The sequence below is a fragment of the Helianthus annuus genome, chromosome 16, assembly GCF_002127325.2.
Source record: "Helianthus annuus cultivar XRQ/B chromosome 16, HanXRQr2.0-SUNRISE, whole genome shotgun sequence".
NCBI classification, from domain to species: domain Eukaryota; kingdom Viridiplantae; phylum Streptophyta; class Magnoliopsida; order Asterales; family Asteraceae; genus Helianthus; species Helianthus annuus.
In genome coordinates, this window is record NC_035448.2 from 145,853,754 (window position 1) to 145,869,482 (window position 15,729).

The following is a 15,729-nucleotide window of genomic DNA, read 5'->3' on the forward strand; positions in this document are numbered from 1 at the left end:
TTTAAGGCTGGAGGGTGTGGTATAAAGCCCCAAGGGGCTTTATCACGACACCTCAACGCCACGTCACACAAACCCCTTCCTTTAACTTTCATGGTGTGGTTTAAAGCCCCTGTTTTAACTATAGCGCCCCCATCAACTTCGAAAAACCTCAAATGTCCTCGTTAACGTGCTGGCAGAAGGGCCATGCCCCCCCCCCCCCCAACCGCGGCGGTGTGGACGATGGCGTCCCAGGGCGCTATGGAGGGTGATGTGGCGGCCATGGTGCCCCCCATACCCACCGGCCTAACTATTCTACTGACGACAACTTGTACGAAAACAACACACTGAATAATCTACATAATACGAACTTAGTCAGACACGGGATTATTCTCCTCTAATTCCACCCATCGATGACAAAACAACTACAATATTTCCTTCGAACAAAATGAGAAACTCTACTTGCCGTACAAAAAGATTAGAATGTTGCAAAAGCAAAGCAAACTACAAGAATCCTGGAAATTACTCCAGTTGTAATACAAGAAATACTTAGGGCAAAATGCAAGAGAAGTGTCTTCTAGAAATGCAATTAGAAGATAACCCTTCTCAGATTATTCAAACATTTAGAAAGTCAAAACATCATGTTCTCTAAATACCAAGTAATCTATTATAACAAAAAGCCCTACAAAGATCAAGTGAAGTAACAAGCAATCATACCCTTGAAGAAGTCAAAAGCTCTTATAGCAGACTGAGTCAAAACAAGAACTCCGAATAGTGATAGCTGGGCACCAATTCAACGATTGATGGGAGTGTGCATACGCTCTACGATCTTGTTAACAGCATCACGAGACATTACCAATGTGTCATGTAGAAGGATGCTATACACATTCAAGCCCTGCAACAAACCCCAAACATTACAAATCATCTTAAAAACATCCATTCATGTAACTTCGACCCTTTATGTTGGTAGCTTACAATGGAGGGAAGAACATTGACATAATGTAAGTTTTGAGTAGCTAGCTTTAACTTTTCATCAATTGGACCTCCATCCACCAGCAGAAGCTTTTTGGTTTCTTCCATTTGCTTCACATAGCTCACGATATTCTTTGTTTTGTGAGTCAGGAGCTCTAAATCATCAAACACCAAAAGCTGCACATACCCATGTTCACATCACATATACCACAAATATACAATATATATGTAGGGGTGCTAAACGGGCTTTGTTCGCAGGAAGTTCAACCTGACCCAAACCTGGAAATTTTAGACGAATCCAAACACGACCCGAACCTGAAAATCGTGTCATACATATGAACCTGAACACAACCTAAATATACGTGGGTTGACCAGAACACGACCCATTCAGCCCGATTTTTTTTTATTTTTTTCCGCAAATTTATATTAAAATTTATTAAAAGGACACAAACGTATATAATACAATTACATTTAAATTATAAAATTTTATGTCAATTTCTCTTTTTAAGTTATAATTATAGCATAAAATACACATCCAAATTAATTTATGACATAAACATGTTGTAAAAAATATATAATATAATATAAATGGATCAACCTGCCAACCCGGCCGGGTTGACCCGAACCCGACCCGTTTAGCTAAACGCCTGAACAGGTTCGCGGGTTCAATCTGAAACTGCCCCGAACCCGTTTAGACTAAACCCAAACCTGCGAATTCCGTGTTAAGTTCGTGCCGTTTTTCGGGTCGTGTAAGAAATTCACACCCCTATATATGTGTGTGTAATACATTCGCAACAGAATTACAACAATTTTATTCTGATTGTTCATGTTAAGATCTATAAATTACGTCAATACGCGAAAGTCAAAATATTAATAAACTTGCCTTCCCTTCGGCTGCACGAGCAGATAGTGCAATTTTAAGCCCTAACCGCCTGACCTTTTTGTTGAGCTTAAAAGCATGGCTACGTGGCTTTGGACCATGCATAACAGCACCATGCCTAAACTGTATGTTTTCCACAATTTGTCCACATATTGGTTAATATTCGTACAAATCCCGCGTAAATCATACAATATTTATGTATTACCTGGGGTCCACGCAGTGTTCCATGTCTTGCTCGCCCTGTACCCTTTTGGCGCCATGGCTTTCTCCCTGTACCACTCACCTCACTGATTGTTTTTGTCGAATGGGTTCCCTGTCAAATGGGGTCCACACATTATTTGCAAAGAACATAGTTGATATATATATAGAATCCGGTTCAATTAAGAACCACTTTGAGTTGTGAGAACTTCTACTACCCGCGCAAGTTATGTCGCCATTTTTTGCACAAATATAGATGAAAATGTTACAAACACATCTGTAAGAAAAATTTTAAAAAGTGTCGAGCCGATATTTATTCTCTGTTTACACTGATGTCATTTTTTCACAAAACGATGATGTCACCAGTATAAAAAAATTACAGCGATGTAAATTTTCGCAAGCGACATTTTTTTGTTTTTCTATAACAGTTGATTTTTTTTTAAATGGGAAATTTGTTTTTTTTTTTTTTTGAAAAAACCTTTTGTAAGGCCTAGTTCTCACAACTCAAGGTGGTTCTCATTTTACCCTTTCCCTATATATATATATATATACACACACACACACACACACACACACCAAAACATAAGGGCCAAGGCTAGTTGTTTTGTAGGTTAGGATGGGAAGAAATTGTTATAGTATATTCAATGTGGTATAGTTAAAGATTGTAGATATTCTGAGATTAAGTTGTAATTTAGAGAAATATATAATACCTGTTGTCGTTTAGCAAGCTGCCATCTTACAACACGGTGAATAATATCCTTCCTAATGGGTACATCAAAAACGTCGCCTGCCAACACCATCATTCCTTTGTCTTCATTATGAAAATTTGTCACTGGGATCACCAGATCCTGTAATTGCCCTGCGTCCATGTTTCAGTTACATCAACATGAGTTGATTATCACATTTGTAGCAGTATTTAACTTTCTAATTGGTGATAATACAAAAATAAAAAGGAACTTCTATGAATAAGACACCAGGGGAAGGTTCAAATGAAAACCACTAGTTATTGTGAAAACTAGAAAACTAACTAAAACCCACTAAAAAGGAGGGGGGAAGACTTTTAATGAAGGAGGGGTAAAATTGGAACAAAAAATATATAACTTTTCAAACATTTCCCATTTCTCCATACGTTATCATTTTAAAACAAAAATGGCACCATAAGATCACAAATTTTCTTATCTTTCATTCAAGTATATTCGAGCATATTTTTTATGACATAAAAAAAGATTTATGGTGTCGTCTTGTTTTCAATACTATTATTATAGTAGTGCACATGTGCAATATAACATGTACTACAATGTGCATTACATGCTTAAAATTAGCTTTTTGATTCTAGTTTAGCTTTTAGGGTTAGTTTTTTTAGAGGTTTAGGATTACGATTAGGTTTTTGGGTGTGGGGGGGGGGGGGGGGGGAGGGGGGTTTAGGTTTTTGGGAGGTGGGGGTGGGGGGTTAGGTTTTTTTCGGGTTTATGTTTAGGGTTTAGTTTTAGGTTTTCGGGAGGGTGGGGGTGGGGGGTTTAGGTTTTTGGGGGAGGGGGGGGGGGTTAGGCTTTTGGTGGGAGGGTGAATTTAGGTTTTTGGGGGGTGGGGGGTGGGGGGTTTAGGTTTTTGGGGGTGTCGGTGGGGGGTGGGTTAAGTGGTTTAGGCTTTCCGTATTAGTGCACATGTGCAGTACAACCGAAAAAAAAAATTTTTTTTTTTTTTGAAAATTTTTTCCATATATAAAAAGTAGCGATTTTTCTAAAAAAATTGTAAAAAAAAAAAAATTTTGTATGTTTTTTAGGTTTTTTTAGGCTTTTTTAGTTAGTTTTCGAGTTTTCACAATAAAAGTGGTTTTCATTTGAACCATCCCCTAAGACACCATTCCACCATATATGCAAATGAAATGATAAAGACTAAATGAGTGAAGCTTCAATGATGTCAATATGGAGTTTTTACAGATGTTTTGCACAAGTAGTCACTAATAGACTACAAACGGATGGTAGTAGAAGAAAAACCATTAAAAATAACAAAAGAACGGAAGGTTCTTTTGGACTAGCGACAGAGCAATTGCATACTGCGAGTTAAACTTGGTAATTGTATTGTGTATATTGTGATTAACAAAGATGATTACAGGAGGTATAAATAGAAAACATAATTACATAGCACACCCTCTAATAATAACTAATTGTCTATTTATCTAATATTCCCCCGCAAGCTAAGGCCGAGGTTCGACCTGTAGCTTGGACCTTAAAAATAGAAACCGTTGTGAGGGTAACGCCTTGGTAAAGACATCAGCAATCTGATCCTGTGTAGATATAAATTGAACCACCAGCTGTTGTTGAGCAACCTTTTCGCGTACAAAGTGAAAGTCAATTTCAACATGCTTTGTTCTGGCATGAAACACTGGATTAGCAGATAAGTAGGTAGCTCCCAAGTTGTCACACCACAATGTAGGAGTAGTGGTGATAGGAACACACAAGTCACGAAGAAGTTTCTCAAGCCAAGTCAGTTCAGCAACAGTGTCGGCCAACGCCTTGTATTCAGATTCTGTGGATGACCGAGAGACAGTCTTCTGTTTACGAGCAGCCCAAGAAACAAGATTGTTACCTAGATAAATGGCAAATCCCCCGGTGGAGCGACGGTCATCCGGGCAGCCAGCCCAATCAGAATCAGAATATGCTGTAAGAGATGCATCGGTATAAGCATGAAGTAACGAGGCAGATTTATGATGCAGTAAAAGACCAAAATCAGATGTGCCCCGAAGATATCGCAGTATCCGTTTAACAGCTGACCAATGATTAACCGTGAGAGAATGCATAAACTGGCAGACTTTGTTGACTGCAAATGTCAGATCTAGGCGAGATAACGTAACATACTGAAGAGCCCCAACAATTTGTCGATACTGAACCGGGTTATCATATGGGGCGCTGTCACCAAGTGTTAGATTGGCAGAAGTGGTCATGGGTGAAGAAACCGGTTTGGCTTGAGAAAGCCCAGCCCGGCTTAGTAATTCCAAAATATATTTCTTTTGAGACAATAAGATATCTTTGCCATGTTGCACAATCTCAATCCCCAGAAAGTAGGACAACTTCCCTAAGTCTTGAACCGCAGAAGTGGTGCTAAGACGATGAACAATGTTATCAATGGCAGCAGGATAATTGCCAGTGAGGATAATATCATCCACATAAACCATCATATATAATAGAGTGTTCCCTACTGAATAAATAAACAAGGAGGGATCTGTTTTGGATCCTCTAAATCCAAGGGCAATTAGAGCAGATGACAGCCGATGAAACCACGCCCGTGGAGCCTGTTTAAGCCCATAAAGAGACTTATGAAGAAGACACACATGATCTGGTCTTTGAGGATCAATAAAACCAGATGGCTGTTGGAGATAAACAGTTTCTTTGAAATCACCATGCAAAAAGGCATTTTGTATATCCAATTGTCGAAGAGACCACCCTCTCGTGACAGCAATAGACAAGACAACACGAATGGTAGTAGCCTTGACAACCGGGCTAAATGTATCATGATAATCCACACCCGGTTGTTGGCGAAAACCTTTAGCTACAAGACGCGCTTTGTAACGCGTGACAGCTCCAGTTTGATCCTGTTTTAATTTGTATACCCATTTGCAATCCACAACATTCATATTTTGACTACGTGGAACTAAAGACCAAGTGCCATTTCGAACAAGCGCCGAGTATTCTTCAGCCATGGCTTTCCGCCAGTGAGGATCTTTGTTGGCAATAGCAAAGGACACGGGTTCAGTACCCGGGGAGATGGTTGTAGTGTAAGAGGAAGGATTGTACCGAGAAGGTTGTTTCGGATTGGGTCGCAAATTATGTGGGCGGGTTCGAGGTGGCGGTGGAGGAGGAGGAACAGGTATGGAGGATGAAACAGATGGAGGAGTGGAAGTAGTGTTTGTAGGTGAGGATGCTGAAGGGGGTGGCGGAGTTGAGTTGGATATGGGGGTTGATGTATGGGTTGGTGATGTAGGGGCTGGTGATGTGGAGTGGGCTGGTGTGGTGGATGTTTGGGCTTGGGCTGGTGGGTGTGAGTGGGCCGATGTGGTAGGTGTTTGGTCTGGTGATATAGGTGGAGTGGGATAAGAGGAATAATAAGGAGATTGTGGTGTTGGTTGGGCAGAAGATGGGGATGGTTGAAAAGGAAAGGCATGTTCATTAAAGCGAACATGACGAGCAATATAAAGCCGGTTAGAGTGGAGATCAAAGCACCGGTATCCGTAATGTGAGGTGCTATATCCGAGAAAACCACACGGAATGGATCGAAAATCCATTTTGTGAGAATTGTAGGCTCGAAGATGTGGGTAGCATTGGCACCCAAAAACCCGAAGAAAAGAGTAATCAGGTTTGCGATGGAAAAGATGTTCAAATGGAGACATATGTGAGTTGTAGCGAGAAGGCATCCGGTTAATTAAGTAAACTGCCGTGCCAAAAGCAAAGTGCCAGAATTTTTGTGGAACATGAGATTGAGCGAGTAAAGTAAGCCCAGTTTCAACGACGTGGCGATGACGACGCTCAACGACGCCATTCTGTTCACTTGTATGTGGACAAGAAAGTCTGTGGATAATACCATGTTCTAAAAAGAAAGGGGATAATTTTCGAAACTCACCTCCCCAGTCGGTTTGGACCGATTTAAGTTTTGTTTTAAACTGTCGTTCAGCCATGGTTATGAAGTGTTGGAAAGTGATAAACACATCAGATTTAAGTTTTAAGGGAAAGAACCACATGAATTTAGAATAATGATCAACACATAATAAAAAATAATGGTGACCATCATACGAAGAAACTGGTGCAGGGCCCCAAACATCACAAATAACCAAATCTAAGACATGTGAACTTTTATAATCAGATAAAGGTAATGAAAGTTTGGAAGATTTTCCCACAAAACAAGAATCACAAGCAAAACCAGAATTTTTGTCTGAAACAGGTAAAAAATACTTAGAAAGCATAGAATTTAAAGTTTGATGATGTGGATGACCAAGCCTTTGATGCCAAGTCTTGTACGAAGCACGAGCAGTGGAGAAAGCAACTTTGGGAACATCCTGAATCCGAGGAAGACAGAATGAGTAAAGACCATCATTGCTGGGACCCGTGAGGAGGGTAGTGCGTGTAAACTTGTCCTTCACAGAAAAGAAAGTAGAGTGAAATTCAAAGAAAACGTTATTATCATGACAAAATTGTTGAACGGAAAGGAGGTTTTGTTTAATTGTTGGAACATGAAGGATATTGTTTAGGGAAAAAGTTCGGTTTGGAGAATAATAACGAGAAGAACCAATATGAAGGATTGGGAGAGCCTTACCATCACCAACAAAAAGATTGTCCCCACCATTATATGGTTCAGAATACTCAAAGCTTGAAAGATCAGGTGTCACATGGTGAGTAGAACCGGTATCCGGACGCCAAGAGGTGGAAGCTTGTGAGCGGGCATCAGCATAATTGGCAGACGGTGAACGACCACGCATGGTAGACGGGTCTCGGTTGGGGCACTGAGAGAGGATGTGGCCAATTCCACATCGAATACATGTACCAAAAACTGTGTTCTGGGTAGATGCCCATGAAAACTGGTTGCGGTTGTTGCTGTTCTGATTACGGTGATTGTAGTTTGTATTGTTGTTGTAAGAACCTCGCCCCCGTCTGTTGTTTTGACCACGGCCCCTAGTATTTCCAGAACGGTTGGTGTAATATGCTTGAGGTTGAGGTAAAGCTGGTTGCAAGGACTGGGGCTGAATGCTCAGTTGGTTAACAAGTTGTTGTAAGGCTTGGATGGTGGGAGAGTGAGAGGGGCCGAGAGGAGATGTAGCGGGTACGGGGTTGTTGGTTGCGGCTGTGAATGCCTGGGCAGGAGGGACAGTGGGTAAAGATTTTTTGATCATAAAGTCATGGTCAGAAATCAGGGCATGTAATTCGTTAAAAGCAGTAGGGAATTGTCGAGTGAGAATGTTACTCTTAAGTGCATGGTCTATTTATCTAATACTGCGTAAATCTTTCTCGGCCGGTCCAAGGTAATATCAGCATTCATGAATATGATGTGTCCAATATCGTTATTCAAACATCATTTATTTACTAAAACCACTCACTACCAAACAAATAGATATACAAATAGTTCACTATTTCAGTTTAAGGTCCTTCTACCGATACGTTCACCACCCTCTGTTTTATCTGATGAGCAATCTTAGTTGTAGTTGTAAGAAAATAAATAAGTATACCAACAAAATAAAGAAGTATATAACATATGGCACATTGGCACTTGGGTAATAGCAAATATAAATTTAAAACACTTAAAAGAATTAGGGGGTTGATGTGATTTTATGCAGATACCTATAGCACGTTCAGGAGTTATAATTTGTTTTCTGGATAGTAGATCAGAGGGGAATGAGCCTTCACTTGATTCTGGACTTAGCATGGAAGTACAGAGCCCTCTAGTGCCCATCAAAGAAAATCCTACCTGCACATAAATATATGATTTATAATAAAAAATCTATTACTAAAGTCAAAAAAAACTGAAATTACAATAATATGGTCTGCAGCTAAAGCCAAATGAAACTTAAATAATACTGCATTAAACTAAACCAATCATTGAAGATAAAGCATATAACATACTGACAGAAATTACTTACCTTTCTAAGGATTGAACATTCCATAGAAGACTGTGTATCGGCATTTTCATGATCATGCAAGCCTATATGCCGAATCGGAAATTATAAGCCCCATAAATTTGAGTTAATAACATCATCAAGTGATCAGCACAAAGACTTTAACTAGTGAAATACGCATATCTTACCATTAGAAAGAATGTGGAAGGATCGACGCGCAACGTCCAGATTATTATTGCAATGGGGCTTATAACCCGAAACCACCGTGGGTAACAACTTCCTGGAACACCGCAAGGCCATGCTGGTAACAAAAACCTAGAAAGATTTATTGTAGTTCTTTAATAACCTGTAAACAAGTTAGAATATGGTGAGACCAAATCTACTAATTATCTCAAACTGTTCATATGTAGGTATCTTCTTATGTTTAGAGAGTATACACTATACACAAACGATAATAACAATAAAAAAGTTCATTTATTACAAATGCATATCAGTAATCCGCTCAATGAATTACCAATTTGACCTCAAAATAAACCACATTTTTCATTATTTTAGTAGAAGCTTATACATATGCATCTGAGTACTCCCAAAAGGTAGCTTTGAAGCCTGAATATGAAGCACTCTGCTTTTCATCTTCAAAATTGCTATACTTAAACTTTGCATAAAACTGGATACCTATAACAGACTATACATCAAGTAGAAATGAGATCGGTGCTGGTACCGTAGCGAACCGGTCCTTACCATATAGGTACTGAATACCGAAATTTAGCTAAAACCGAAGCCTAACCGTTTTCATGTCACATATTGTGCAAAAACATCAAGATCATTCAAAACTAAATAAAAACTTTCAATAATCGAAACAGAAAGCACTCGGTACAGAAAAATCACATATATAATTTTAGACAGAATAAAGAAACCTAATTAACAAACAACAAACCTAACAAATGTAGATTAGCAACAAGAAATTACAACAAAACTACTTAAAATGAGAAATCTAAAGCATTAAACCCTAAATTACTGTAGCATTATCGAGTGACTTAGGGTTTAGGGTTTAGTGCGATTGAAGCGTTAACCAGAAGGGACATTGAAGGTAACTTACAGTATGTTTATAATATAGATCGAAAACGGAGAGAGAGAGAGGTACCTGGTCCGGCAATGGCGGAAGGCCGAGCTGCCGCTATGGAGTGGTGGTGGCGATTGTTGTATTGTACGTACGGGAATATGAAATTGGTGGTTTCTGAGGGGTAAATGTGTCAAAGTGATATAATGATGATGAAAACCTCAAAAAGGATTAAGAGGTGGTGTTTGGGTCATGGGTTTGGGGTGTGTTTGGAAATATGATACAAGTATGTGAGAAATAATGAGGAAGTGTTGAAGTGGTTGGGAAAAGATTTGTGTTCCTTGTGATCCAGGTTCGACTCTCACTCTTCTTATTATTTTCTGCGGCATCTAGTGAAGGGTGAATACGGGTGGCGTTGGTTCGTCTTGGATGGAATGTGAGATTTATTATTCCACTGCCGTGCCTTCGGGCGGGTGGAGGTCGGGTTTTCGCGCATCTGGGAGAGCCAAGGGGCTGGCGGCGGTCGAGTGGTCGACCTTGACCACAGCGGCCGGTGTCATGGTGGTTGGCACGTTGTTCCTTGCCGTTCAAAAAAAAGTGGAAGATTTTACAATTTTACCCTTGTCGTTTTGGTGTTGACGTTCTTACCCTTTATTTCTAAAATTTTGACGTCTTAGTATGGCCAATTTAATCAATCTTGGCCCTTCTGTCATCTTGTCGTTACTGAGAACATTAGTGTATTATGAAATGACCTATTTACCCTTATGGTTATCTTAAAAACCCTAATTTTATCCCACCTCACCTAAAACTACAAACCTAACAACCCCCCCCCCCCTCCAAAAAAAAAGAGTTAAATGTCATTTTAATCCCTGTGGTTTGGGTCATTTTGCCAGTTTAGTCCAAAGGTTTCATTTTTAATCTGTGGGTCCAAAAAGGTTTCAAAGTTGCCATTTTAGTCCACTTGGTTAACTTCATCCATTTTTTCCAGTTAACGAGAAGGCCAATTCGGTCATTTTGTATGTAATTCTGTTAACTAAAAGGGCAATTCAGCCATATAAAATGACTGAATTGGCCTTCTCGTTAACAGAAAAAATTGATGAAGTTAACCCAGTGGACTAAAATGGCAACTGTGAAACCTTTTTGGATCCACAGGTTAAAAATGAAACCTTTGGACTAAAGTGAAAAAATGGCCCAAACCACATGGATTTAACTCAAAAAAAAAACAAAAAAAAAAACAAACAAACAAACAAATTCTAGGGTTTCATTTCCACTCCCAAACTCATTCACTATAATCAAACTCAATCCAACCCAATTTCACATAACAAAACCCTTATTCTCCCTCCTTCAACAATGCTGAGCTCACCAGACGCAGGCGCCATATTAGACTGGCTCCATAAAGAAATGGGTTACAGACCATTAAGACCATACATAGCATCAACCAAGGCATCAATGCCACCACCTTAATCAATCCGAATAGTTTGTAGAGGAAATATGATCCAGGGGCGTACCCACCCTAAGGTAAGGGTGGGCGGGCGCACCCCCTGAAAAAATATTTTTTAGTGTTATTTTTCGCCGGAAATTCTGACCGCACCCCTTGAAATTTTTCACCCGCACCCCTTAGAAATTTTCAACCGCCCCACTTAGAAAAAAAAATTATTAACCATATTTAATCCAATCAAAACCCAATCTGCAATCAATTTTTATTAACACAAGCCCAAACCCAACATAAAGAAATTTGAACTAAATAAAATAACTCAAACCCATCCACCCATTCCATTTCCAAATCCCGCCCCAAAAAAACTTCCAGCGACTTGACGCCACTGCTCACGACCTGGTGGCTTTTTTTACCGGAAAAACCAAAATTCTGGTTGGACCGACCCATATTACGTCAGAATTCCAATATAAAACTAGTATGGTTTATTTATTTATTTATTTATTTTGTTTTATGTGATGATTAGGAGAAAATATAGATGTGTAAGGGTTTAATCTTTTTATATTTTTTTGATTTTTTTGTTGTTCAAGACTTGTAGTTAAATGATTTTGTTGTTTTATTTATACTTTGTTTGTTTAAATGCTTAGTTACAAGTAATCAACATTTAATATTAGGGCTTGAATATTTAAAAATATAATTGAAAGTTATGGGCTATGGTTGAACATGATTGTTTATTTTGTTTAAGTGTTTAGTGTTGTTTTATGAACTTATGGAGCAAATTATATGTGTTAGGAACAATGAGTAAGGATGTAATGAACTTATGGCGTGTTTAGTATCTTTAGATGATATTTTGGATATATTTAAAAAAAAACAGGGCACAATTTTAAATACGTTTGTAATTTGTAATGACGTTTGACGTGTTTTTGATGATTTATAAATTTTAGTTTGATGTTCTTTTGTCTTACATGATCCGACCCGACCCACTATGAACCGATATTCTTATACAGCTAGGGGCCTAAAATCTTTGAAAATATTCCGCACCCCAGAAAAAAATTCATGGGTCCGCCACTGATATATGATCCCATTTGGAACTTTGTACTCTAAAAAGAAATAGGTCACCTACGGTTGACGGAAACCAACTGGTTCACCACCGGAGAATTCGAATTTCTTGAAATTAGAAGAGAAGGTGATATCCCACAAGGTGTTACTGTGCGTAACCGATTATGAATTTGAATTCAAACTTGACTTTAAATGTGAATGAGATAAGTATATTGAAGAAAGATTAGAGTTTTCAGAAACCATGAATCCTTTGGTTTCTTGTTGTTTCATAAACCATCATCGATGAACAACCATTTAACTGAACCCAATTTCTTCAGAAATAAGACGATGATGGTTTATGAAATCTTCAACTGCAGTTTTGAAAACTGCAGTATGTAGGTACATGCTTCTTTCAAAACTGCAGTTTTGAAAACGCAAAATCTATTTTGAAAATGCATAATCTATTTTGAAAACGCAACATCAAACAGACGTAAGTGAAAGTTTTTAGGGTGTATTCACAACTTGTCACATCGAATTTACACATGGTTTGCGCTAAAAGTACACGAAGTCATTTTGAAAACATTTATTTTATTAGCCTACGAGAAGGCTGACATGTAAATGCATATATAACTGACTTTAAGACTAAAAATATTAGGAGTGTGGGTTTTATCTCTTCAGGTTCTTTTTCCCCCATATAATCAGGGCAAGACTCATCGTATGTGGGTCGGGGTCCCGAGACCCCAATGTTATTTAAAAATATAATAGAGATGGTATGTTAAATTTTTCAAAGACCTTATGAAAATAATTAGATGGAACCCATAGCATGAAGGTTGAGCTTGTTGGTGTGCTAAATTCCTAGTTTTCTGTTTTATGTGCACGAGTTCAAGTCTCGCTATTCTTGTTTTTTTAAGTAAACTGCTAAAATGGTCCCTGAGATTTGGTCACTTTTTCCACTTTAGTCCAAAACTCAAACCTTCTGAATTTAGATCCATATGGTTTCAATTTTGTTGTCATTTTCATCCAAAACAAAATATGTTCAGAATTTTCAATTAACATCCATTTTTTTGTCTTTTCCTCCCTTTTAATAAAGGGTAAAATAGTCAGATTTTTTTAATTTCTTATAATAAAACTTTAAAAGACCATTTTCCCTTCATTAAAAGAGAGGAAAAAGACAAAAAAAATTGATGTTAACAGAAAAATTTGACCAGATTTTGATTTTGGATGAAAATAACAATAAAATTGAAACCACAGGGACATAGGTTCAAAAGTTTGAGTTTTGGACTAAGGTAACAAAACTGACCAAACCTCTTGAAACATTTTGACAGTTTACTCTGTTTTTTTTTAAATTTTATTTTAATCCAAACTGAAACTTAGGGTATTAAAACATAAAAGCATATATTTGTGTTGGTCGAAATACCTATGAGTGATATTCTTGAATACTGAAAAGTGAAAACCATATGCTCTTGTGTTGACCTTCTTATGTGTGCCTTAGCAAATTGTGTAGGTAATTTTGCTTTCATCTTTAGAGCTTTTTGGTATTGCCAAAGATGGTTTTGGGTTTAGAAAATTCTTATGTGTTAGGTTATTTTATTTTCATTTCAATGTGTATATCCTAGCATTAATAAATGCTCGAATGTCAATAAAATCTATTATATATAATAAATGTGATAAATTCTGCTGAGGTGTCAAGCTATGAGCCCCTCTAGGTTCAGCATTTTGGCGGGAAAAACTAGCGTCCCTTTTTTTCTTTCGTTTTACCCGAAAATATTGGATCCGACCCGTACAAATGGATACTATATAATATCTTTTATTCTCCTAACAAATCTTCTACAATCATATACATCCTCTCTCTTCAAGAACATATCTCACATCTCCCCATAAACCCTTTCTTCTTCAACCGATTCACTATCAATCCGTCCATATTCATCCTTATCAGGTAATCTGATTTTCAATGTATTTGTTAAAAACTTCCGTGAATATTTGGTAAAAACAGTTAATTTTTATTACCTGTATATTTCTCTAATTTCTTTATGATAAGGTTATTGATGAAGTTATCTTACTCATTGAATTGTTTTGATTTGTAAAAACTTACTGCATGTTACTATATTATATCGAATTAAAAACCCATATCGTTTTTAATGTGTTTTATGTTTTTTAGATTTTTCTTAAAATTCTTTGATTTATTGATGGTATAATTTTATACAATCTTAGTGATCAGTGATGAAATAAAAAAGATCCGGATCGTTTTTTTTATATATATTTTTTTTGTTTTTGTTTTCAAATTTCATTGAAATATTTTATATTAGTTTTGTTATGCATAATTTTTAGTTTTATATTATTTTTGTTATGCATAATTTTTACTGTCCAATATTTTGTTTTGTTTTGATATATTTATAGCGATTTATGTTAATGTTATTCAGTTTGTATTCACACGCAGATTTCTATGGCGTCCTTTTATACAATTTTTTCATCCGAGTTTCCTGAATATTTGGTATGTTTCCTGAATATTTGTTATGTTTATTACTCTGGTTTGCATTGATATTTATTTGTAGATAGATCGAGAGGATGTACATTTTTTTCTTCATATTGTTTTTAATATTTTTAACTTTTTATAGGAAATACCATATGAATATAGCAACAGGTTCCTAATGTATGCCGAGCCAAACAATCAAGCTGTTATCAAGTCTGTGAATGGTAAAGAATTTCAAGTTCTATTTACTAAGCATAGAGGTGGGTTTGTGTTCATGGATGGGTGGCAAGACATTGTGGCTAAACTATCACTTACTGACGGTTGTTTCCTCATGTTTAAGCAAATCGAGTTATATTCTTATTTGTTAACACCTTTTAAGGATATGCAACCACATCCAATATTTGGTCAAGATGTTCCTTTATTTATGTCCATGTCTACTGAGGAAACTGTAAGCAATGTTGAGTACTTCTGCCAACGCTTCACACAAGACTCCAATGACAATCTGGTTATTATTTAATTTACAATTATTTATATTTTTTAGAAATCAAATTTTATGCATTTAACCAAAGTGAATATATATGCAGGTCATTCCATCTGAATTCGTTGATGGAACAATACGTTTACCATCTATTCGCAAGTTAACATTCAAGGTCCATGTTAATTGGTGGGATAGTTTTGATGTCCTGATTGCTAAAGACCCTAATCTTAACGTTTATTTGATTTACGATGGATGGGACAATGTTGTTTCGTACGTACCTATATACCCTGAATATTACGTTGTCATGAGGTACATTTTTGAGAAAAATTTCCAGGTAGTTGTGTATGACTTGAATGGTTGTGAGGTTCTTGCGCCGAAGCGTGTTTACACGCCTGCTGCTGTAAACATACCTAAGCCTGTTCCGTCATTTATTGAGATACAAGATTCTGACGCTCACATTGATGATGAAAATGATGTTGATGAATCTGATCCTGATTATAATGAGTCAATTGGATATGATTCAGATGATGCTTCTTCCATCATAACTAACTCAGATAGCGATGGGATGGACAATGACGAGGAGGATGTTGAAGTTTCTGATTCTGGAGAAGATAGTAAGTTTGA

At 37.3% G+C, this 15,729-nt stretch overlaps 1 protein-coding gene across 1 annotated transcript; it reads right to left on the reverse strand.

Moving 5' to 3' along the window:
• Window positions 1-438: 438 nt before the first annotated feature.
• Window positions 439-9,926, reverse strand: LOC110870908 (50S ribosomal protein L4). Its single transcript, XM_022119979.2, has 9 exons — window positions 9,772-9,926; window positions 8,816-8,973; window positions 8,652-8,713; window positions 8,353-8,479; window positions 2,737-2,885; window positions 2,034-2,141; window positions 1,832-1,951; window positions 952-1,125; window positions 439-871 (listed from the first exon to the last, which is right to left on the reverse strand). Exons 2-9 carry the CDS (start codon window positions 8,925-8,927, stop codon window positions 770-772), a joined length of 954 nt encoding a protein of 317 aa, XP_021975671.1. The 5' UTR covers window positions 8,928-8,973; window positions 9,772-9,926; the 3' UTR covers window positions 439-769.
• Between the last annotated feature and the right edge of the window lie 5,803 nt (window positions 9,927-15,729).

What these genes read in the sequence shown, in the direction of transcription:
- LOC110870908 (XM_022119979.2), bottom strand. Translation starts at nt 8,927, where the DNA reads ATGGCCTTGCGGTGTTCCAGGAAGTTGTTACCCACGGTGGTTTCGGGT. An exon ending in CTTCCACATTCTTTCTAATG is followed by an intron (nt 8,714 to 8,815) that starts GTAAGATATGCG and finishes TTCGGCATATAG; the next exon opens with GCTTGCATGATCATGAAAAT. An exon ending in GAACACTGCGTGGACCCCAG is followed by an intron (nt 1,952 to 2,033) that starts GTAATACATAAA and finishes GAAAACATACAG; the next exon opens with TTTAGGCATGGTGCTGTTAT.